General features: G+C 34.3%; 1 protein-coding gene and 1 pseudogene across 1 annotated transcript in view; one reads left to right on the plus strand and one right to left on the minus strand.

The window, feature by feature from the left end:
- Stk31 (serine/threonine kinase 31) overlaps positions 1–24,927 on the plus strand; it is a 74,079-nt gene extending 49,152 nt beyond the window's left edge. The window contains exons 20-24 of the mRNA XM_027932676.2: positions 152–238; positions 1,442–1,591; positions 4,417–4,539; positions 20,279–20,347; positions 24,697–24,927. Coding sequence (XP_027788477.1) covers positions 152–238; positions 1,442–1,591; positions 4,417–4,539; positions 20,279–20,347; positions 24,697–24,927 — 660 coding nt within the window. The remainder of the gene's footprint in view (positions 1–151; positions 239–1,441; positions 1,592–4,416; positions 4,540–20,278; positions 20,348–24,696) is intronic.
- LOC114090475 (translationally-controlled tumor protein-like) lies at positions 10,307–10,797 on the minus strand (annotated as a pseudogene).
- Positions 24,928–26,535: the final 1,608 nt, after the last annotated feature.

The raw sequence follows: 26,535 nt of genomic DNA on the forward strand, positions 1-26,535 counted from the left end.
TTAATATTTATATTAAGTTTTGGTTTCCATGTTTTAGAGCAGTAATTCATTCCTTCTAACATAAGCTAAAGTTATCTTATAGAATCAGTGTGTAATAAAAATATGTTGAACAATATTTAACTGGAGTCACTTTCTCTGTTTTGCTTCTTAGTCTGATCCTATGGCTTATCTGATGGTCCCATACTATCCTAGGGCAAACCTGAGTGCTATTCAAGCTAGTATGCCTTTAACTTCAGAAGTAAGTCAAAACAATTTCCATGGATATATTAATGAGAAAATAACACCTAATATTTAATATCTAATATTTATTTAGGTCATCCTACATGTGATACCATGTAAAATTTTGACTTGTGTTATTTAATTGTCTCATCCACTCTGTGATGTGACATAATTCTATTATACAAATGAGAAAAGTGAGTCTTTGACTTGCACAGTGTCCCTCAGGCAGAGATACAGTTGGGACTTGAAATATATGCGTTCTTGGTTATTAATCCCAAACTTATAAATTGTTAAGCTATGTTATATGTGAATTGCCTATTATAGAATTTAGTATTACAAGCACTTAAGTGTCAGCTTTAATTTTTATCATTGTAAATTTATAATTTGGACTACCCAGAACATTATTTTCAGTCTCTTCTAGTTGTTTTATGTGGTTGTCATTGTCATCTAAGTTTTCTTAGACACTGCAGAATGTGTATATATTTGTATACTTTTGCAGTCATACACAGTCACCAAATATACAAGTTACATAATCAGGGCTTTATCTGGCCTTTAATTCTTTATTTATGATTTATTCTCTTTATTGCCTTTTTGAAAATTGGTGCATTATAATTACATGCAGTAGTAGGATTTGTTGTTACCTATTCATATGTGCATGCAATAGAACAATATGTTTTGGTCAGTATCATTCTCCATTCCCTTCCCTTCCCCTTCTCTCATCTCTCCTACCTACCCCTGCTCCACCACTTCTACTCTACTAATCTCCCTTGTGTTTTCATGAGATCTCTCTACCTTTTTTCCATTTCTTCTCTCTACCTTTTTTCCATTTCTTCTCTCTAGCTTTAATATATAAGAGAAAATATATGGCCCCTGACTTTCTGACTTTATTTTGCTAAATACTGCTCTGAAGTTCCATCCATTTTCCACAGATGACATAACTTCATTCTTCTTGTTGACTGAATAAAACTTTATTGTGTATATATACCACATTTTCTTAATTTGTTCATCCATTGACGGTCATCTAGGATGATTCCATAATTTGGTTATTGTGAGTTGTGATACTGTAAACATGGGTATTCATGTTTCACTATAGTGTTATGCTGTATTCTTACTAAAGGTTTATTTGGAGGAAATTTTACTCATTCTGAAACAGTCTCTTAACAGGGAAAAGATTCACGTGTTAAAATGATTTGCCTATTTTCTAACCTCTTGTTACCTATAGGAAGCTTTAAAGGTCATGAAAGGTGTTGCCCAGGGCCTGCACACATTGCACAAGGCTGACATAATTCATGGATCACTTCATCAGAACAACGTATTTGCTTTAAATCGTGAACAAGGAATTGTTGGAGATTTTGACTTCACTAAATCTGTGGTAAAATATCAGTTTTACAAATAAGTTCTAGACTTTTATTTAATATTACTAGGCAGTAAGTCAGCACTTACGCATGATATAGTAATTTATTGTAAGACCTGTGCTTTCAGTTAAGGTGTGTGATGTAGTATAAGCAATTACCTGTTGTCAATCAGGTGCTAGAACAAGAGTTTCCAAGTTTTTGCATTGTATATTTTTACCATAAATATTAGGAGCAACCTGAGATTACATTCAATAGTATTGACAACATTAACTATTTTACCATTATCTGGAAATATTCAACCACTAGGAAATGTACAAGAACCCCTCTTTGCTGGTGTCCCCTGTTCCCCATAAATTAAATATAAAAATACATACTTTTAAATTTTTGATTAATAATGTGCACTTTAGAAACCTGGGAACTTTGGACTTTCTTATTTAGTTTAAATTCTGACTCAACTACAATGGCTCTTAATTTGGAGGCTTATCATCTTAGTGTACACAGAGATAGCAAGAGATTGCAAGAGTTAGCAGAGTTAGCAAAGATCAGACAATTAAAAGCATATTGTGAAAAAAACTTCATAGAATTGGCAGTCTCAACATAGTCTTGAGGGAACAAGACTCTTTATCTAAATTGACAAGTAAAAATCATTTATTGTGTACAGCATATGTTTTGATATGTGAAATGACTGAATCAGCAATTCCTATTTTAAATATACCAGCTTTATTGAGATATCATTCACCTGTTATAAAGTGTTCAAATTAGTAGTAGTTTCTAGTACATTCTAGAGTTGTGTATTGATCAACACTGTCTACTTCCAGAACAATTTGTATCACTCCCAAAAGGAAGTCCCATACTGATAAGCAGTCACTCTTCATTTCTTCCTCTATTCAGGCTTTTGAAAAAACTAATATGTCCTTTATCTCTGTGGTTTTCCTATTCTAGAGATCTGAATAAATGAAATCATAGAATATATAGTTGTTGTGATTGTCTTATATTACTGTATAGCAGTTTCAAGGTTCATCTGTGTTACAGAATACATCAGGATGCCATTTCTTTTTATGACCAAATATAATATTTCATTGTGTATATATATATCATATTTTGTTTATTCATAAATTGATATTTTAGTTTTCACTTGTTATTATGAATAATGTTGCTATGAACATTAATGTACATGTTTTTGTGTAGATATGTTATCATTTCTTTCGGTAGGAAAATTACTAGATCATATGGTAACTCTTTCACTATTTGAGGAATCAAACTGTTTTAAGAGTAACTATCATTTTACATCCTCAGAAGCAATGTATAAGGATTCTAGTTTCTTCATGTCCTTGCCAGCTTTTGTTATTATCTGATTAATTCCCTTTCACTACTATATTATAATGTCTTATACTTTGGTCATCTGCAAGTCATAGGGTAATGCCATCAGTGTATATATAGTCTCAGTGGCTTTCATATGGTACCTTAAAAAGATTAGAAAGTGAAAATCTAAAACTGTAATGAAACAGGATTTATATAGATTGATTTGGTAAAATATTTATTTTAGCATATTAATTTATCTGAAAATTGAGATGACATCCTGAGAAAAATGACTAAATGATGAGTTTTAAAAGGTTCTCAGCATTTTTTTTTTGTATCAGGGATGGAACCCAGGATGCTTAACCACTGAGCCTCTCCCTGGCCCTTTTTATTTTTCATTTTGACACAGGGCCTCACTAAGTTACTTATGGCCTGGCTAACTTGCTGAGGATAGCCTTGAAGTTGTGATCCTCCTGCCTCGGCCTCATGAGTTGCTGGGATTACAGACATGTGCCACTAAGGTTATCAACCTCTAGGGATCCTGCCCAGTTTGTCTTTTGAACATATCATTTATACAACTGTAGATATGACTACTCTTAAGAATTACTCTTCCTCTTTTTCCTCATTTGTTACCTGTTATTATTTCCCAAAACATTGTTTTACTAGTTAAAATTATTTAATCTGAAGTACTGATTAAACTCACCTTTTGCTATATTTTCATACTATATTTAGATTGAAGTATATTAACTAGTAAGAGCAATTTTAAAAGTAGTGTGTAGTTCAACATCTTTGATATCTGAGTTTTTACAGTGCATATAAACTACCTGGGAATATTGTTTAAGTGCACATTATTATTTGGCATTTGTGAGATGGAGATTCTTACATTTATAATAAGTTCCCAGTTGGTACCTTAGTTGCTGTTTTTTGGACCACATTTTGAGAAGCAAGGATAAAGATAGTAGGTGGAGAAGATATAATTAATACTAAGTAATATGTGCTGGGCATTATGCTAATTACTTTTATGGTTATAGGGTAGATACTATTTCTGTTTTATAAATTAATTAATTTTTGGCCCATAAAAGTTAAAGCCAAGGCTTCACTGCAATGAGTGGAAGAGTAGGGATTATAACCCAGGTCTGACTGAATTTAAGAGTCATACTATTGCCATTGATTATCCTTTGGTATGTTAGGAATGGTATATATAGAAAATAATTAATAAGAAAAGAAATTTTCAGTTTTTATAAAGCTTAGAGTTTTCAGAATTAGAAAGTAATACTGGTGCATTTCCTTGTGAAACTTACTAAAATAAATGATCTATTTTTGATCTATCCAAGTCTATAACCTGAATGTAATCAAAGACTCACTGTTAATTTTATGAAACTAATTTTAAAAGCAATTTGTAATAGCAAAATTTAGATAATATATTTGAGAGCAAGAAAATGAAATATTTCAAATGAATTTTTATTAATCAGATGCCGAGTATTTTACACAAAACCTCATCAAATTTGTTGACCCTAAAATATTTAAAATACTGTTTTTGTAGAGTCAGCGAACCTCAGTGAACATGATGGTTGGTGGCTTGAGTTTGATATCGCCTGAATTGAAAATGGGGAAACCTCCTTCTCCAAGTTCAGACTTATATGCTTATGGTTGCCTTTTATTGTGGGTATGTTATTTTTTTAAATAGATCAGTCATTTTTATATATATTTCCTTTTTAAAGTGACGATTATAGCAATTCTTCCTAACATATTGTTCTGGATAAAGAACAATGGTAGAATTTTAGTTTTTAGTTTTATCATAAACTGTTGATACACTTCCTATTACCTACTGTATACTTTTTACAAGTAGCTTGTAAGATAGGTATTATATTGCTGTCTTAGTTTTGTTAAAGTCAAGATTAACAGTGAAAATGATTTTGTCCTGTATTAATCTGGAAGAAGTTTATGCATATATGAAAAATAAATGCTAACTGAGCCTTGGGTAAATGTTCCTGCTTCCATTTTAAACCAACTATTTCTTATCCATGGTTTAGGAATTATGAGGGATTAAATAGTAATAAGGGCATTTCTTATAATCAGCATTGTACTGGAGGCTCTAGCCCAGCAATCAGCAAACATTTTCTGTAAAGGTCCAGCTTGTAAATGTTTTAGGCTTTGTGAACCATATGTTCGGTGTTGTAAGCACTGATTTTTTTTTTTGAAGCACAAAAGCAGCCATACCCAGTATATCAACAAATGAGTGTGACTCTATTCCAAAAATTGTTTGTAGAAAATTGAAATTTGGATTTTTTTGTAATTTTCATGTCATAAAATAGTGTTCCTTTGATGTTCTTTTAAATACTTAAATATGTGAGACCCATTCTTGGATTATAGGCTATACAAAAACAGGTAGTGAAATTGATAGGAGCTGAGGCCATAGTTTTCTGATCCCTGTTCTAGCAATACAATAAAGCAATAAAAAGAAGTAAAAGTTATACAGCTTGAAAATAAAGCTAACATTTGTAGATGACATTATTATGTGGAAAAATTTCAGGAATGTACATAAAAGCTTCTGGAACACCTGAGTTTAGCAAGGTAGCAGTTTTAATTTCAGTGTAATTGGGTTTATATACACTAGCAGCAAATAATAGGAAGTTGAAATAAAAAATCAAGAAAGTATCAAAAATACAGAATTTTTGACAAAAGGTAGACAAGAACTGTACACTGAAAAACTGCAAAGTATTGCTGAAAAGATGTAGATAAATCAAAGAGATATGCTGTATACTCATGGAATGAAAGACAATATTGTATGCATGTCAGTTCTTCTGATATTGATCTATATAGATTTAATGTAATTTCATCAGAATGCTGGTTCTTTATTTTTGGAGGGAGAGGCAGAAGTTGACAGATTCATAATGTATACAAATGCAGACAATCTGGGATAACCAAAAGAATTTTGAAAAAGAACAAAATTGGAGAATTTATATTACCTAACTTCAAGACTTAGTAAAATTATAGTAAGATTAGTGTAATGTTGGTGTGAAATTAGATAGATATACAAGTGAATGGAAGGGTGAGTGAAAGGAATCTTCAGCAAAAGTGGTATTGGAACATATGCACAGAAGAAACTTTAATTCATTTCTTGCAACTTGTACAAATATAACTCCAAATGTATATTAGACCTAGAAGTAAAACCCAAATAACTACATATGCCTATAAAGTTTTTACTCAAACATATTATTATTGAAATACGGTTTGTAGTCCTGATCATTATAGTTTATTTTTGGATTTTAACTTGACTTGCTTTCTTTTTTGTTTGGCTTTTCCTTTAGTGTAGTTCCTCCCTTTGCTGATTTTCATTGTTATTTTTAATTTCCTCCTCATGGAGTATTTTGTGGAGGCTGTTCTGTAGTTTTCTCGTAAATTCTTTAAACTTTTATTTATTATGGAAGATTTTTATTTCATCATCAAATCTGAAGCTTAATTTTGCTGGATATAAGATTCTTGGTTGGCATCCATTTTTTTTCAGAACTTGGTATATGTTGTTCAGGATCTTCTATCTTTGAGGGTCTGGGTTGAAAAATCTGCTGATATCTGAATTGGTTTCCCCCACATGTAATCTGAAACTTTTCTCTTATGGCTTTTAGCATTCTCTCCTTATTCTGTATGCTAGTCATTTACATTATAATGTGCCTCGGGGTGGATCTTTTGTAATTTTGTACATTTGGTGTCCTGTAAGCCTCTTGTATTTGATTTTCCAATTTATTATTCATGTTTGGAAAGTTTTCCAATGTTATTTCATTGAAGAGATTGTGCATTTTTTTGGTTTGTATCCCTGTGCCTTTCTCTATCCTGATAATTCTTAGATTTGGTCTTCTCATGTTATCCCATAATTCTTGAATGTTCTGTTCATGGTTTCTTACTATCTTCACTGTGTGGTCAACTTTATTTTCAAGATTGTATATTTTGTCTTCATTGTCTGAGGTTCTGTCTTCCAAGTGATCTAATCTGTTGGTGATGCTTTCTATTGAATTTTTAAATTGGTTTATTGTTTCCTTCATTTAAAGGATTTTTTTTTTCAGAATCTGTCTCCTTATGTAAGTAATCTTTTGCTGCCTGTATTTGCTCTTTTATCTCTTTGTTGGTGTGATCAGTTGTTACTTGTATTTGTTCTCTTATATCATTGTTTGCTTTGTAGGTTATTTTAATTATGTACATTCTGGACTCCTTTTCTGACATTTCATCTGTGCTGTCAGTGGATTCTATTATTGTAGCATCTTGGTTTGTATGGGGCACTTTCTTCCCTTGTTTTTTCATACTGTTCATGTGCTTTCCTCTCTAGCAGTGCAGATTTGAGGTATTACAATTTTTACACTGTAATCTTGTAGTATCCCTGTGGATTACTAATACCTCACCTTTAAGGGGGAGACCAATATTTATAGCACCCAATGCAAATAATGTGCAGCCTTAAACCATATAGCTCCTATTTAGACAGTTACAGCTTTGTCATAGTAAAAAGAAATGATGTGTTTGATTAATATCTACAATATATATAGTAGGTTTTCATAAGGGTCTACAGTTTCTAATGATGGACAAAGAGAGAGCCTGAGGGGTGAGTGTAGGATGTGGGGTTTATGAGGTAGGAGGTAAGAATATAGAGATATTAGATCACAGGAAGAGTGAAAGAGGGATCAAGAGAAGTAGGCTACCGGGTATACCTCTGGTGTAACCAAGCCCACAAGGACCTTGGTGATAGTCTTCCAGGTCCTGGCTGTTGTCTCTAGATGGAAGTGGGCATATTCCTAGTTGGTGGCAGTGGCAGCGTCAAACCTGTAGGTACCTTGATGTTAAGACTTCCAGGTCCTAGTTGGTGTCCTAAGATGGAGGCTGCCCCAACTAAAGATGGTGGTGATGACAGTGGAGGTAACCCAAGATGGTGGTGGAGGTGTCTCAAGATGGAGGTGATTGTTTTCAGAGGGCTGAGAGGGCAGACTGTGTGGTGACATTGAGCAGCCTGTTCAGAGATGCAGTGCTGTGGCAGGCTGCTGCTTCCAGGCACTGCCAGTTGTTCCCAAGGTGGAGGCTAACACATTGTGGGGAGGGTCTCTGGAGGTGGCTCTGGTGCCCCAAGATGGAAGCAGGCTGGGAGAGCCATGCATTTGTAGATGGGGACTACAGCATGGTCTTTCTCCTCCTCTACATGTGTGTGGTCACTCTACTTTTTTTTTTTTTTCTATTAGGTGCAGGGTCTCTGTTCTAATGCCTAAGTCTTTGATCCACTTTGAGTTGATTTTTGTGCAGGGTGAGAGAGAGAGGTTTAATTTCATTTTGTTAAATATGGATTTCCAGTTTTCCCAGCAGCATTTGTTGAATTAGGCTGTCTTTTCTCCATTGTATGTTTTGGCACCTTTGTGTAGTATGAGATAACTGTATTTATGTGGGTTTGTCTCTGTGTTTTATATTTTGTACCATTAGTCTACATTTCTGTTTTTGTGCTAATATCATGCCATTTTTGATGATATTGCTCTATAGTTTAAGGTCTGGTATTGTGATATTTCCTGTTTTAGTCTTCTTGCTAAGGATTACTTTGGCTATTCTGGTCTCTTTTATTTTTTCCAAATGAATTTCATGATTGCCTTTTCTACTTCTGTAAAGAATATCATTGAGATTTTAATAGAGATTGCATTAAATATGTATAATAGTTTTGGTAGTATGGCTATTTTGACAATATTAATTCTGCCTATCCAAGAGCATGGGAGATCTTTTCATCTTCTGGCACATCTCCCTAAAATTCTAACTACTTGGGAGACTGAAGCAGGAGGATTGCATGTTTGAGGCCAGGGTGGGCAACTTAGTGAGACACTGTCTCAAAAATAAAAAGGGATAGAGATACAGCTCATTGGTACAGTACTCCTGTGTTCAATCCCTAGTATTGGACCCCACCCCCACAATTAAAAAAAAAGGCAAAGGCAGCTCTCCCTCAAAGAAAGGGTATAATGACAGAAAGGCAACTTTTGCTGGACAAGATGATGAAATGCACCTTTTACAGAATAGTTTTATGCATTAGGTGGCTTTAGTCAGAGGTATCATCTAAGGTAAAGCTAGTGGGATACTAATATATTGTTTAGCTGCATAACCTCCAAGATTAGTGATTTTTAGAATCAACTAAAAACAGATGGAGCTCAGGGGTTTATTTATGTTTTACCATGGTTATACTACCTCTAGAGTATAAGTTTCTTCAGGGCAGCTTGTCTGTCTTGTTGGCTACTATATCCTCAATACCTCAAGCACAATAGGCATCTAATTAGTAGTTGTATTAATGTATGCCTTGATGATATAAGAACGAATGTTAAAATTTTAGTCATAATTACATCCATATCCATTTCTTATTTCTCTCCCTATTGTACAGTTTATTCTTTGGAACCCTACTTCAAGATTTTCTTGTTATTCCAATTCCTAATACATTGCTCCTGTAGCTAGGATTTCCAGTATCTGTGACCATTGGTTATGCTGAGACTCTTCTGTTTACCCTTTTCCATGCAATTGTGTGTGTTCCTCCTTACTTGGGGAGCCAGGGTTGCAATTGCTGTTATACTCTTCTCTCTTTGTGTTGCCAGCCCAGGTATCTGTGTCTACAGGATTCTTCTTTTTCCTTTGCTGATCTCTAGTGCTCTCTCCGAGTCGCTCACTCTGAAATGATGCTATTCATTTGTTGTTTTTCTTCTTTCTGGAGGGGGTAAGTGCTGGTTACTTCTATTTGGCCATCTTGTGTAGACTTCTTTTTGTTGACCCTGGGTGAATGTCCTTGCCTCCTGAGCCTCAGTTCCCCTGGGTGTAGGATGGATAACATGAATCCCTAAACTTGTGCCCACTTTAAAAAGGCAGCTCTGAGGCAGTACTTGGGTCCTTCTGTGACCTGAATACAGGGGAAAACATGCTTGATTTCATTTTATGTTTTTGAAATTAATGTTCACATGATATATATCACTGTCTTTTTACTCTAAAGGTGTCTATATTGTTGAATTAAAAGTTAATTCTTGTATCATGTTTTTAATTTACTAATCTCTGTCTTTTAATTGGGGCACCTAGATCATTATATTTAAGGTGATTATTGATAAGTTAGGGCTAAGTCCACTATTTTATTATTGGTGTTGCTTGTTTCCTCTGTTTCTTACTCATTTCTTTTTTCTTGCCTTTGTGTGAGTAACTTGGAAACTTTTAAAGTCTACCTTGATATCTTTATAGATTTTGTTAGTTTAAAAGCACTTAATGTGTAGACAACCTACATGACATTTTTTTTCTTAAAAACATGGTCTCTACTCCAGATAAATTATAGTCAAAATAAATGACAGACTCAAGATGCCATCAGTCCCGTTTGTATTAAGATCTGTTGTGTGGATGACAAATAGTAAGCACTTATGACATTGATAAACTGAAAGTAATTGCCAAATTTGCTAACAGTTTTTCATTTCTAAGCCATTCTTAAAGAAAATCATATGGGGCCACTCATTATAGTCCAGCAGAGTAGCCAGGCCACCCAGATTACTATTTTCATCATTAAAGAACTGGTAGTTTTTGAAATTAACAAAGATGTGCCCCTATTATGAAAGGATTTTACTCCTTCTGGCCTATATTATTCAAGTTTGCCTTTGGTCAGTTTCATGTAATCTTTAATATACTTCTTGTAGTTTCTTTTGAAGCTGGTTCCTGCAAGTGATGGTTCATGACAGTATCAACACCAGTGATTACCGTGCTTTTGGTGCCTTTATCCTTGGGGTCTTCAGTGGAGGCATTTCCACCAGTGAGCAAGTCATCAATGTTAACTCCCTATGATACTGATCATCTTCCATTCTACCTTCAGAAACCAGCCTGTCAATGATCTATGGAACCTGTAAATGTAGGAGAAGATCTCACTGTAGCTGATGAAGTTCTGGTAGATAATCATGATAGTAGTTTCAGGAAGACAGTGGGTGATTGTAGCTTAGTAGGAGCCTGGAGATCAGAATGAACTTAGTTCAGCCAGAGTGGTGTTCATTGGGGTTTGGGGAGCAGATGGAAAAGTTGATGGTGTGTTTGAGTGTATTGCCTCCTTGATTTTCTTAATGATTGGTCTGGGTATTACAAAACACATGTGTGGCTTATCACATATAGTAGTATCACCATTTTATCACTTTGAATCATGTATAGAAACCTTATATCCATTTAGGTTCTGTTATCCTCCCCACTTTAAAGGATCATTGTCTTGAGTATCAGATGGTATTATAATTTTTAGAAAAGTCATGATGAGAAGGATAAGCTTTTGGTATTTAATCATATTTATGTTCTTTCTTCCTTTTCAATGTCTCAGGACTTCTGTTTTTTTTTTTTTAGAAAATCATTTTCTTTTTGTTTGAAATACTTCCTTTTAGCCATTTTTTGAGATTATGTTATCCTGTAACAAATTCTTTTGATTTTCCCTCATCTTGATTTCACCTTAATTTCTGATGGATAGTTTTGCTGAATACAGAATTTTTGGTTAAAAATTTTTTCTCCCTCTTTATTAGTTAAAAAATGTACTACTTCCCTCTTTTATAGTGTATAACTTTTACATAGTCGTCTCTATTGGTCTCTTCTGAAGTTCATTGATTCTATCTTCTCTCATCTCTTTTCTGTTCATCCTGTTTATCCCATCCAATTTTAAAATTCATTCAGCAAAATAGCAGGATACAAAATCGACATCCATAAATCAAAGGCATTTCTGTATAATCAATGACAAATCCTCTAAAAGGGAAATGAGGAAAACTACTCCATTTACAATAGCCTCAACAAAACAAAACAAAACAACAACAAAAACCCACTTGGGAATCAGCCTAACAAAAGAGGCCAAGGACCTCTACAATGAAAACTACAGAATGCTAAAGACAGAAATTAAAGAAAACCTTAGAAGATGGAAAGATCTTCCTTATTCTTGGATAGGCAGAATTAATATTGTCAAAATGACCATACAGCCAAAAACACTACACAGATTTAATGCAATTCCAATCAAAATCCCAATGACATTCCTCATAGAAATAGAAAAAGTAGTCATGAAATTTATCTGGAAAAATAAGAGACTCAGAATAGCTAAAGCAATCCTTAGCAAGACGACTAAGCAGGTGGCATCACTATACCAGACCTTAAAGTATACTACAGAGCTCAAAAAATAGCTAATAGCAAAAATAGCATGGTATTGGCACCAAAATAGACTTGTTGACCAATGCTATAGAATAGAGGACACAGAGACAAACCCACACAATACAGTTACCTCATATTAGACAAAGGTGCCAAAAATGCACATTGGAGAAAAGATATCCTCTTCAACAAATGGTGCTGCGAAAACTGGAAATCCATATGCAACAAAATGAAATAAAGCCCCTTTCTATCACCATGCATAAAACTTAATTCAAAGTGGATCAAGGATCTCTGAATTAAACCAGAGACCCTGCACCTAATAAAAGAAAAAAGTACACCCAAATCTCATGTCAAATTAGGCCCCAACTTCCTTGATAAGACTCCTGTAACACAAGAATTAATATAAAAAAATCAACAAATGTATAGATTCAAACTAAAAAGCTTCTTCTCAGCAAAAGAAACAATTGGGTGAATAGAGCGCCTACATTTTGGGAACAGATTTTTGCCACATGCATGTCAGAGCATTAATCTCTAGGATATATAAAGAACTCAAAAAATCTTAACACCAAAAAAACAAAGCAATCAATAAATGGCCCAAGGGACTGAACAGACACTTTTCAGAAGATGATATACAACCAATCAGCAAATATATGAAAAAATGTTCAACATCTCTAGCAATTAGAGAAATGCAAATCAAAACTATTCTAAGATTTCAACTCACTCCAGTTAGAATGGCAGCTGTTAAGAATACAAACAAGGGCTGGGGTTGTGGCTCAGTGGTAGAGCACTCACCTAGCACATGTGAGGCCCTGGGTTCGATCCTCAGCACCACATAAAAATAAAGATATTGTGTACAACTAAAAAATAAACATTTTTTAAAAAGAATACAAACAACAATAAAATGAAATAAAGCCCCTTTCTATCACCATGTGATAGAAATGAGAGATGTGGGGATAAGGGCACACTCATAAATTGCTGGTGGATTTGCAAATTAGTACAGCCAATATGGAAAGCAGTATGGAGATTCCTTGGAAAACTTGGAATGGAACCACCATTTGACGCAGCTATTCCGCCCCTTGGTTTATACCTGAAGGACTTAAAAACAGCATACTATAGGGACACAGCCACATCAATGTTTATAGCAGCACAATTCTTAATAGCTAAATTGTGGAACCAACCTAGATGCCCTCCAGTAGATGAATGGATAAAGAAATGGTGGTATATATACACAATGGAATATTACTCAGCATTAAAAGAGAATAAAATCATGGCATCTTCAGGTAAATGGTTGGACTTGGAGAATATCATGCTAAGTGAAGTTAGCCAATCCCCCAAATCCAAATGCTGAATGTTTTCTCTGATTTAAGGATGCTGATTAATAATATGGTTAGGGGTCATGGGAGGAATAGATGAACTCTAGATAGGGCAAAGGGGAAAAGGGGAGAGAGGAGGAGGGAGGGGGCATGGGGGTAGAAAAGATGATGGTGGAATGAGATGGACATCATTACCCTAATTACATGTATGAAGACACAAATGGTGTGACTCTACTTTGTTTATAACCAGAGATATGAAAAATTATGCTCTATATATGTAATATGAATTGTAATGCATTCTGCTGTCATATATAACAAAAAGAAGAAAAGAACGTGTTTAAGAAGAATTGAGCTTGTATCTGCTGCCATTTCCTTGTTCTTCTGACTTTTATTCTATCCAAGCCACTGTCCTGTTGGATGGTGGTGCCAAGTGTAGGAAAGGTCCCCACTTTACTTCACATGTAGTCATTCCTGGACACACCGTCATTGACACACCCAGAAGCCTCTTAATCTTTGACATCTCTTAATCCAATCAAGTTGACATTCAAATTAACTATTACACCCTGCTCTCTGTGGGGTGGATAGAGACTACTTCCTGAGCCAGTCACTAGTTATGATGGTATTCTTCTACTTGTGAGGGTTAGGGTGCACTTATTAGACCAGCAGCTTGTGTGATTTCCCCTTGTTTATGACCTTGGCCTTTCTGTTGCATCCCTCATTGTTTCTTTTAGGCTCACCTATCTGTGTTGGTGGCATTCCTATTAAATTCAGGAAAGGACCTCGTTTGGCCTGATTTCTGTTGCTAGCTTAGGGATTGGGAAATGTCAAGCCTTGGTTACTTCCTGTTTTGGTTAGGGGCACAGAAGACTCCCTGGCACTATCTTGTTCCTCAAATCCTATAGTTTCTTTCTCTCTTTATTGAATAGCGTAGCAATGTAAACTCTTTTTTTTTTTTTTTTAATTTTTATGTGGTGCTAAGGATTGAACCCAGTGCCTCACATGTGCTAGACAAGTGCTCTGCCACTGAGCTAAAGCACCAGCCCCCCTGTAGTCTCTTACAGCTAATTTCCTCTTTTTATCCTTCAGAATTTTACCTTGGTTATATATATATATTTTTAATGAATTAATTCTAATTTGTTATACATGACAGCAGAGAATGCATTTCAGTTCATAGTACACAATGGAATACAGTTTTTCATTTCTCTGGTTGTACACAAAGTAGAGTCACACCATTCATGCATATGGTAAAGATTTTTCTCACCTTTGTTGAGTATGAAATAACTGTATTTGTTTGGGTTTCCTTGCTGTGTCCTCCATTCTGTACCATTGGTCTACAAGTCTGTTTTGGTGCCAATACCATGCTGTTTTTGTTATTAGTGCTCTGTAATATAATTTAAGGTCTGGTATAGTGATCCCTGCTTCACTGTTCTTGCTAAGGATTGCTTTAGCTATTCTGGGTCTCTTATTTTTCCAGATGAATTTCATAATTGCTTTTTATAGTTCTTTAAAGAATATCATTGGTATTTTAATAGGAATTGCATTAAATCTATATAGTATTTTTGGTAGCGTGGCCATTTTGACAATGTTAATTCTGCCTATCCAAGAACAAGGGAGATCTTTCCATCTTCTAAGGTCTTCTTTAATTTCTTTCTTTACTGTTCTGTAGTTTCATCATAGAGGTTTGTCACCTCTTTCATTGATTCCCAAGGTTTTATTTTTTATTTTATTTTTTTGCAAATGGGGTAGTTTTCCTAGTTTCTCTTTCAGAGGATTGTTACTTATATACAGAAATGCATTTGATTTATGGGTATTGATTTTATATCCTGCTACTTTGCTGAATTCATTTATTAGTTCTAGAAGTCTTCTGGTGGAATTTTTCGGATCCTCTAAATATAGAATCATGTTGTTGGCAAATAGTGATAATTTGAATTATTCTTTTCCTGTCCATATCCTTTTAATATCTTTCGTCTGTCTCATTGCTCTGGCTAGAATTTCAAGAACTATGTTAAATAGAAGTGGTGAAAGAGGGCAGCCCTGTCTTGTTCCAGTTTTTAGAGGGAATGCTTTTAATTTTATTCCATTTAGAATAATGTTGGTCTGGGGCTTAGCATAGATAGCTTTTACAATATTGAGATATATTCTTGTTATCCCTAGTTTTTCTAGTGTTTTGAATATGAAGGGGTGCTATATTTGTCAAATGCTTTTTCTGCATTTATTGATTTGTAAGCCTACTGTTTATATTGTAGATAATAAGTGAACTTAACATTTCTGATTTTTGATTTTCATGTTGAACCAACCTTGCATCCCTGTGATGAACCCCACTTGATCGTGGTGCCCTATCTTTTTGATATGTTCTTGTATTTGATTTGCCAGAATTTTGTTGAGAATTTGTACATCTATGTTCATTAGAGATATTGGTCTGAAGTTTTCTTTCTTTGATGTGTCTTTGCCTGGTTTTGGAATCAGGGTGATATTGGACTCATAGAATGAGTTTGGAAGTGTTTCCTCTTTTTCTATTTCATGGAATAATTTAAGGAGTATTGGTATTCTTTGAAGGTCTTGTAGAACTTAGCTTGGAATCTGTCTGGTCCTGGGCTTTTCTTTGTTAGTAGGCTTATGATGGCTTCTTCTGTTTCATTGCTTGAACTTGGTCTGTTTAACTTGTGTATATCGTCCTGATTTGGTTTGGGTAAATCATATGACTCTAGAAATTTGTCAGTGTCTTTCATATTTTCTATTTTATTGGAGAACAAATTGTTATGATATTTCATTTTTCATCATAGATTTTAGTAATTTGAGTTTTCTCTCTCCTTCTCTTCATTAGCATGGCTAAGGGTTTATCAGTTTTATTTATTTTTTCAAAAACCCAACTTTTTGTTTTTGTGAATTTGTTCACTTGTTTCTTTTATTTCAATTTCATTGACTTCAGCTCTGGTTTTTTTTTTGGGGGGAGGGTACCAGGGATTGAATTCAGGCAGTCAACCATCGAATGACATCCCCAGCCCTATTTTGTATCTTATTTAGAAATAGGTCTCGCTGAGTTGCTCAGCACCTCACTTTTTGTCTCATTGCTCTGGCTAGAGTTTGAACTCGTGTTCCTCCTATCTCAGCTTCCTGAGCCACTGTTTGATTTTAATTATTTTCTGTCTTCTACTACTTTTGATGTTGATTTGTTCTTTTTATAGGGATTTTTTTCCCTGAGTTTTTACCCTCTAGTTTATAGTGTCCCTGTAGGGTTCAATACCTCTCCTTTCGGGGACTGAGATCAATATTATCTGATCCCAATACAAACAATATACAGCCTTAAATCAAATATCTTCTATTAAGACGTTTACAGTTTTGTCACAATATACAGAAATGGTGAGTTCACTTATTATCTACAATAGAAACAGGAGGTTTACAAAAGGGTCTACAGTTTCTGATGTTGTACAAAGAGAACCGGGGGTGGGGTGTAGGATCAGATGTTAAGGAAGAGTGAAAGAAGAATTGAAAGAAGTTGGCTAGTCACAGGAGAAAAGAGAGAAAGTGATTTTGGGGAGACAAGTAAGTGGGAAGATAATAGAGTAAAAAACAAACGGAAAAATTAAAAGTGTAAAAATAGGCGATAAAAGAATATACAACACAACTGTAATATATTATTCAGACATCCCAGTCCTCAGTAGCCTAATCCATGAAAAGTATTTGGTTTCAGAAATGTTGGGGATGTTAGGGCAGGAAGAGAGAGAAAAGAAAAGAAAAAAAAATCTCGAAGTAAAATTAAAGACTGTTGGAGTCCAGTATCTTTCCTGCTTCCCTTCTCATCTAATAGGTGGGTTGTCTAATGTTTGCTGGTATCTGCACCCTCAGGATGGTGAAGGTTATTAGGGTGGGAGGATTGGTTTTGTGAACAGAACTGCTGAATGTGGGGTATAGCACTTGCTTTCTCTGCTGGGAGACTGCACCCCAAGATCTCCTTTGGGGCTTGCTCATGTGATGAGGGCACCTGGTCTTTTCTCCTTTTATCGCCTGTAGACCTCACAATTCTTAGTCTCTACTTTAGCCTCTAAACTGTACCTCACTCACCCCCTCCCTTTCTACTTCCCAACTAGGAGCCTCTCTCTCCAGAGGTCTTGTGGGCTGCACTCTGAGGCCTGAGCATCTGTCCCAAAAAGCTGTTTTGTTTCGGGCAGGTCAGGATCAGTCTTTGCCAGCTATGGACTGGCCACTTAGCTGCAAGCACTGTGCTGGGTTAGTAACTGTGGGGGAGAGGGGGGAGTCGGGAGGCTATGGGTACCTTGATATTGCTTCTAGGCCTCAGCTGGAGTTCCAAGCTAGGAGTTGTTCCAACTAAAAATGGCATTGGTGGTATCAAGGATAACCAAAGTTGGCTACAAAGGTGTCTCAGGATAGAGGTTGCTGCTTTCAGAGATGGGGTTTCAGGTTGGACTGGGCAGCATGTTCAGAGATGCAGCTTTGTGGAGTGCAGTGTTGTGGCTGGTGGCTGTCTCCAGACCCTGTTCAGTGTCCCCAGATGCAGGTGACTATGGCAGTGGTTGCCGTGTCCCAAGATGGAGGCAACCAGGGGAGCCCCACGCTAGTAGATGAGGGTCCACATGGGAGCGGTGGCTGGGGTTCCTGAGTGTACCCTGAGGCCAAGAGACCTGTGTGGGAGTCCTCTAATAACTGTTGAGGGTTCTCTAATAACTTTCAGAGAAACAGTATTCCCACTGCTTGAATTCTAGGTCACAGGGTGACAGGGAATAATGCAGCCTCCCTCTAGCCTGCCATCTTGGATCCACTTGTCTCCTTTGGTTATATTTTATGTTATTTCTAGGTTTATAATAATTATAATGGGAGGAACTACTTGGACTTGCATTTAAATGAACTATAAAAAGTAAAATAATTTATGATTCAAGGAAATCCATATGCAACAAAATGAAATTAAACCCCTATCTTTCACCATGCACAAAACTTAACTCAAAATGGATCAAGGACCTAGGAATTAAACCAGACACTCTAATAGAAGAAAAAGTAGGCCCCAACTTCCTTAATGAGACTCCTATAGCGCAAGAATTAAAAACAGGAATCAGTAAATGGGATGGAATCAAACTACAAAGTTTTTTCTCAGCAAAAGAAACACTCTGTGAGGTGAACAGAGAGTCTGCATCCTGGGACCAAATCTTTACCCCTCACACATCAAATAGAGCACTAATCTCTAGGGTATATAAAGAACACAAAAAGGTAAGCACCAAAAAAAAAGAAATAACCCAATCAACAAATGGGCCAAGGACCTGAATAGATACTTCTCAGAAGAGGATATACAATCAATCAACAAATATATGAAAAAATGCTCATCATCTCTAGCAATCAGAGAATTGCAAATCAAAACTACTCTCAGATATCATCTTACTCCAGTTAGAATGGCAGCTATTATGAAGACAAACAACAATAAGTGTTGGAGAGGATGTGGGGAAAAAGGTACACTCATACATTGCTGGTGGGACTGCAAATTGGTGCAACCAATATGGAAAGCAGTATGGAGATTCCTTGGAAATCTGGGAATGGAATCACCATTTGACCCAGCTATCCCTCTCCTCAGTCTATACCCAGAGGACTTAAAAACAGCATACTACAGGGATACAGCCACATTAATGTTTATAGCAGCACAATTCACAATAGCTAAAACTGTGGAGCCAACCTAGATGGCCTTCATTGGATGAATGGATAAAAAAATGTGGCATACATACACAATGGAATTTTACTCAGCAATAAAAGAGCATAGAATCATGGCATTTGCAGGTAAATGGATGGCGTTGAAGAAGATAATGCTAAGTGAAGTTAGCCAATCCCCAAAAAACAAATGCCAGATGTTTTCTCTGATATAAGGAGGCTGACTCAAAGTGGGGTGGGGAGGAGCAATGCAGGAGGAATAGATGAATTCTAGATAGGGAAGAGGGGAGGGAGGGAAAGGGAAGAGGCAGGGGATTAGTAAGGATGGTGGAATGTGATGGACATCATTATCCAAAGTACATGTATGAAGACACGAATTGGGTGTCAGCCTACTTTATATACAAACAGAAATATGAAAAATTGTGGTATATATGTGTAATAAGAATTGTAATGTAAAAAAAAAACCAAGTACATATATAAAGACATGAATTGGTGTGAACATACTTTATAAAAAGATATGAAAAATTGTGCTCTATATGTGTAATAAGAATTGTAATACATTCCACTGTCATGTATTTAAAAAATAAAATCAATAAAAAAGAAAAAAATTTAAATAACAATAGAAATAAAGTATGTACACCATAAAAAAAAGAATTGAAAACTGGGTATTTGATATCAAAGTTATTTTTATTGTGACAATAGCAAAATAAATAAAAAGATAAGATATATGCCTTATCTTTTGGAGATAATGTACAATAGTATTTTTATATGAAATTATGGGATGCATAGGATTTTCCTTATAAGTATTACATTTGGTTTTGTGCATAGGATAAGAGTAGTCACTGATAGATGGTTGTTAGCGTTGGGTGATGTAAAAATATGGGACTCAGCATACCTTTGCGCATGTAAGAAATCTCTATATTTAATAGTTTCTTAGTTTAGCTTATAGTTTTTGAATACAAGTTAAGTATTAGAGGGAAGGAAACTTGTCTGGTTTATTTTCTTTGTACCTAATTTTTAAATATTGTTGAAGCCAAAATAATATAGACTATTAAGTTTTAACACATTTTCTTATAAGATGAGGAAGTATTAGCATTTATAGTGTATTCATAAACTTGAATAGTCCTTCAGGAGCCTCAGGAATCATTGTGAGGAAGTAGTTATTAAAGTTTTTGTATCCTGCAAGAGTAATGTGTTTTTGTAAATTAAGTTTTCTCTGTTCACATGGATCTAAGGAATTTTATATTTGATTCTCTTGTAGAATTACTGTTTTGATAAATTTGGAATCTGTTCATAACTTATTTTCTTTTACAGCTTTCTGTTCAAAATCAGGAATTTGAGACAAATGAAGACGGAATCCCCAAAGTGGATCAGTTTCATTTGGTATGTGACCTTTTTTGTCATTTACTGTTTTGAAATGTATAACAATGTAAACTTAAGTATTTTACTGAAAATGTCCTATAATCTTTGTAAGAGCATTCATAGTGGAGAGTACTGAGAAAACTTAAATGCCTTACTTATCATTTAAACCTCTGTCAAATAGTTAGTTAATATTACTAGGGTTTATTGTGTCACACATATTATATACATATATATCTATATTTAATAAGAAAAAAGTATTGCTTACAGTATTTCAAGATTATATTGAAATTAATGTTTTAGCTTTTTTAATGAGTACCTAAATATATTTTTCTTTTAAATTCTCACTTATCATTGAAATTGCTTTTCATCCATATGTTTTTAGCCAACATATTTTGAGTACTTCTTGTGTGCCAGTAATTGAACTAGGAGTTGCGGTTACAAGGATTGCAGCATTGAAAATGAAATAACAATTTAGGAATGTGAACAAGTAAACAGCCAAGATCTAAAAATAAAATATGAAGTAATTTAGGGGAAGCTAATTTTTATTTATGAAGGGGAAGGAGGAAATATAGTGTGATTATATATTAAAAGGTTAAAAGATGGCATAAATATCTGATTCTAAAAGTTTTTATGCCATTTTGATGGTTTGGATATGTGTCAGTGAAGAAATACATATAACTTTATTTAAGACAGTAAACTTATTTGACCACAGATATATATTTTGTTATGATACTAATATTCATGAATTAAAAAAAACTTAGAAATAATGTTTAGGAAGTTTGCCACACTTCTTGGGCAGTAGTAAAAAGTATTTGAGACAACTTTTGGGAAATTATGAAACTGTGTTAGGCACTCTGGCTGCCTGTATAGAATGAGATAACAAAGAAGATAATGGTTTACACTTTGAAAAGCCTATTATTATTGATATTATTTGCTGTTAGATAGCATTCTATCAGAGATTATGCTTCAGCCACAGTGAACATCTGGAACCCTTGTTATTTAAAGTTTAGTAGAAAAGTTATTTTCTACCATTGTATTTGTCTGTTGATGGACATTTGGGTTCTTTCTGTCTTTTGAATAATGCTTCTATAAACATTTGTGTACAGATTTTTTAGTGGACATGTTTTCATTTCACTTCCATAAATACCTTGGATTAGAATTACTGGGTCACGTCACAACTCTGTTTAGTTTGAGGAACTGCAAAAACAGTGCACTATTTTAAGTTATTACCAGCATGTGTTGGAGTTTTATTTTTTACTTATCCTTGACAACACTTATTGTAAGACTTTGTGATTTCTAGTGATCCTGGTGGGTGTGAAATATTATTTCATCATTGTTTTGATTTCCATTTTCTTAGTAACTAATGATGTTGACCATCTTCCCCTGTGTTTGTTACTCATATGTCTTTCTTGAAGAAATGCCTATGCAGATTCTTTTCCTATTTTTAAGTTGGGTTGTCTTTTTATTATTGAGTCATAAAGTTGCTTATATTTTATGGATGTAAGTTCCTTATTGGATGTATGGTTTGCAAATATTTTCTCCTATTCTGTGAGTGGTATTTTTATTTTCTTAATGGTATATTTTGAAGCATAAATGATTTGAATTTTTATGAAATCTAATTTTTTTCCTTTGTTGATTCTGCTTTAGTTTCCTGAGTCCTTTACTAAATCTAAAAAGTCACAAATATTTATCTCTATATTTTTAAAGTTTTATACTTCCAGGTCTTAGTATTTAAATTTCTGATCTATTTCAGATTAAATTTTATTAAGTTTGCAAGTAAGGTTCTAGCTTTATTCTGTTGTATGTGACTATCCAGTTGTCATAGCATTATGTGTTGAAAAGATTGTTCTTTCTCCATTGAATTGTCTTGGCTTCCTTATCAAAATTGGTTGACCATAGATGTATGGCTTTATTTGTAGACTTAATTCTATTCCATCAATGTATAGATGCTTCTCAACTTATGTGTTTATATCCTGATAAACCAGTCATACATTGAAAATATTCTGAGTTGAGAATGCACCTAAATTTAACATCATAATTAACAACAGTGTGCACTATAGAATATTGCTTCCTTACTCTGGTGATCACATGGCTGACTGGGAGCTGCAACTCAGAGCAGCTGTGTAGCATCATGAGAAAGTATTGTACTATGTATTGCTGCCTGGGGGAAAGATCAAAATTAAGATTTTGAAGTATGATATTCTACTGAATATGCATTGTTTTCACACCATTGCAAAGTAGAAAAAAATTATAAGTTAAACTATCACAAGACAAGGACCAATTGCATACATAAGTCTGTTCTTTTGTCAGTATCATATTGTCTTGCTTACTGTTGCTGGATAGTTATTAAAATTGGATAATTTGAGTCCTTCTACTTCTCCTTTCTCAGGATTGTCTGTCTATTCTAGATCCCTTGTAGTTTCATCTGAATTTCAGAGTTAGCTTGTCAATTTCCACAAAGAAGTCAGTAAAGATTCTGATAAGTTGTCAATATGTAGATCAGTTTGGGGAATATTGCCACTTTATCAATGTTAAGTCTTCTGATCCATGAACATGGGATGTTTTCCCACTTATTTACATGTTTATTTTTCTTCAATATTTTGTACTTTTCAGAGGGTTTTCTACTTCTTATGTTAAATTTATTCCTAAGTATTTGTTCTAGTAGTTTTTAGTGGATTTCTTAGTGATCTATATCTATATATCTATATATCTCCTAATGCCATTGCAAATACAGATAGTATTTTTACTTCTTTTGATTCAAGATGCCTTGGTTTTCTTGCACACATAACTACAGCCTCTCCTTTACAATGTTGAACGTAAGTGGTGAGAGAAGACATCCTTGTCTATCTTACCTAGAGCTATTAAAACTAGTTACAAAGAAGGCACAGTTGCAAGATATAAGATTAGTTACAGAAATTGATTATATTTTTGTAAACTTGCAATGAACACCCAAAACTGAAATTAAGAAAACAGCTATATATTATGTTAAATTGAAATAAGCCAAACCCAGAAGGTCAAGGATTATATATTTTCTCTCATATTTGGAAGCTAGAGAGGAAGAAGGAAAAGAAAGATGGGAAGAGGATCTCATCAAAATCAAAGGGAGATCAGTGGAATGGAGGAGAGGGATTAGGGGGAGTGAGTGGGAAGGGACATGGGAATTACTGGAGAACAATATTATCCAAATTATATTGTTATATTGTTTGCATGTACAAATATGTAAATAAGAGATATCACCATCATGAACAACTATAATGCACCAATAAATAAAAAGAAAACATAGTCTTTAAGACATTGGAAAAATACATTGGGTAAATCCTTCCTCATTACTAATTTTTTAAAATAATCAGAGTTTTGTGGCTATTCCTGCTTATTCTTGTAAAAGACCTTTAGGATTAACTGCTCTAATTTGGGAGTTAGGTAAACTTTGTAAATTAACATGTAAATTGACATATTTATTATGAGTCTTTTTTTTTTTTTTTTTGGTCTAAGAACATAAGATTTTAATTTGTTCCAGATCTACTTTTGTGGTTTTAAAGAGGATGTGTTATTTTTCTCATTTAGATTTTCTAGTTTTTCAGTTAAGTTTGTACCTAGTGAAGATAGTTTCTTTAAATTTGATTAAAAACATTTTTTGTATAGTGCTTTTTGGAAAATGGTATTCATTCATTTATAAAATATTTACTGAATGTCTGCTATATTCAAAACATTGCTCATTGTTGAGGATGAATTAATAAACTGAAATGTCTGCCCTTAGGAACCTTGGAGTCTAGTAAGTACATTAGTAGTAAACAGTGTGATATGTGCTGTGATTGGAGGGGCAAATATAAGACAAACTGAGATGGATTGGGAGGTGGAAATTATTCAGCAGCAACATCCTAGATTTGTTTACTTGTGATAAAACAGAGAGTGATTTGAAATAGTGGTGCATGATAAAGTCTGGCTTCTGTAATGATGATAATAATGGTAGTGGTGATAAAAGGCTTCCTAGAGGTGATCATTTCAAAACTGGAACCAAAATCAGTTGACTAGATGGAGTTAACCTTCCAAGCAGAGGGGTTTAGTTGAAATTTTCAGAATGTGAAACTCTGATCAGTGCCCTATAAAGGACAGACTGGAGAAAATTATAAAATGTCCTTTGCTGAAATTTCACTTTTTTTTTTTGAGAGAGAGATTTCAGCTGTGATTCTTTTTCCTTTTTCATTTCCCCCTAAGAATTCAATTCTGTTATTTTATCCATTTACATTAAAAAGTAGTTGAAATTGGTAGGAATCTTTAAATAGGAAAATTTGACTTTAGCTTGTATCAGTGACAAACAGGATTGTCCTTTTGTTCATTTATTTTGATTTTGATTTTTTTTTTCTTTGCAGGATGATAATGTCAAATCCCTCCTCTGTAGCTTGATATATTTTAGAAGTTCAATGACTGCTGAGCAAGTTTTGAATGCTGAATGTTTCTTGCTACCAAAGGGGAAATCAATTCCAAACCCAGAAAAAGAGATTGAATATACTCAATACAAAAAGGACGACGAATTAAAGATGGAGAACTTGGATAAATATAAAGAAAAGACAAGAAATGGTGAAGCCAGCATTGATTTATAAATTAATATTCTATTAATGTTGCAGATCTTCCTTTTAAAAACTTTGTTTAGTTTGGTTAATAGACAAAAGATCTGGAAATGTTCTGGAGCTAGTTGGATTTCATCTTTGATATTCAGGTTGTGAAAAATAAAACATGTTTGCGTATGTCTAAAAGCTGTTTGTGTGCTTTGAAATTTTGCTTAACTTGGGGTTATCAAGGAAGAATTTTCTGTCTGTAATTATTGGAATTGCGTTAGACTGTGATACTTGTACTAGGAGAGGCTATTAGACAGCAAGATTCCTATTCTATGTAGATTTTCAGTATGTTGGCTGGTTGATGGTGAAGACTGATATTTATTCAACAGATGATAGTTGGTATGTACTTTGTATCCAGTTCTGGAAACATAAAGGTAAATTAAAACATAATCCTTGCTCTTATGAAGCCCACAGTTTATTGAGATTCAGATATATAAACAAATCTTCATAATATAATATGGAATATCCTGTGATAGCCCTGGACATTATGGGATTATCCAGGAGTAGTACTCATCCTGCAGAGGAGTAGTGTTAGGGAAAACATTCTAGAGGAGGTGATACCATGATTTTATTTATTGCTTTAAAATTCTTTTAAAATTTATTTTTAACTATTAAAAACAAAAATTGTGAATATTAATGGAATACCATGTAATGTTTCCATACATGTGTACATATACATGTTTACATTTAAACTTATAGAAGTTTAAATCAAGTTAAACATAATCATCTTCACATTTACATTTCTTTATGATTGAAAACTTTTAAAATTATTTCTTTAGCCTTTTGAGATGCACAGTACATTATTATTATCTGAGTTGGCCTTCTGTGAAGTAGCATATCAGAACTTCTTAGTCCTAACTGTAACTTAGTGCTCATGTATGAACCTTTCTTCAGCCCTCCCCACCTTTCCATACTCTCCTTGGCGTTCTACTCTCTGCATTTCTATAAGATCAGCTTTTTTCAATTACATGTATGAGTAAGATCATGCAGTACTAGTCTTTTTAAAAAATATTTTTAGTTGTAAATGGATGTATATTTTATTTATTTATTTTTATGTGGTGCTAAGATTGAACGCAGTGCCTCATAAGTACTAGGCAAGCACCATGCCACTGTGCTACAACCCTAGCCCACTACTTTTGTGCCTGACTTATTTCACTGAACACAGAGACCTCCGTTTCCATCCATATGGCCATAAATGACAGGATTTAATTTTTAATAGTTAAATAGTATTCTGTTGTGTATGCGCCACATTTTCTATTTATGTTGTTTTCACTTGGCTTTAGTGAAAAGTGTTGCTGGTAACATGGGAGTGTAGATGACTCTCTGATATATTGATTTAGTTTTCTTTGGCTGTATACCCAGGAATAGATTGCTGGATCATATGATAGTTTTATTTTTAATTTTTTTGAGGAATCTCCATCCTATTTTTCATAATGGCTCTACTATTTTATATTATCACCAGTAGTGTACAAGAGTTCCCCTTTCTCTACATCCTTGCCAGTACTTGTTATCTTGAGTCTTTTCAATAATAGCCATTTTTACTAGGGTGAGGTGATAACCTCATTGGTGGTTTTGATTTGTATTCCCCTGATG

This window comes from Marmota flaviventris, chromosome 1 (genome assembly GCF_047511675.1).
Source record: "Marmota flaviventris isolate mMarFla1 chromosome 1, mMarFla1.hap1, whole genome shotgun sequence".
NCBI classification, from domain to species: domain Eukaryota; kingdom Metazoa; phylum Chordata; class Mammalia; order Rodentia; family Sciuridae; genus Marmota; species Marmota flaviventris.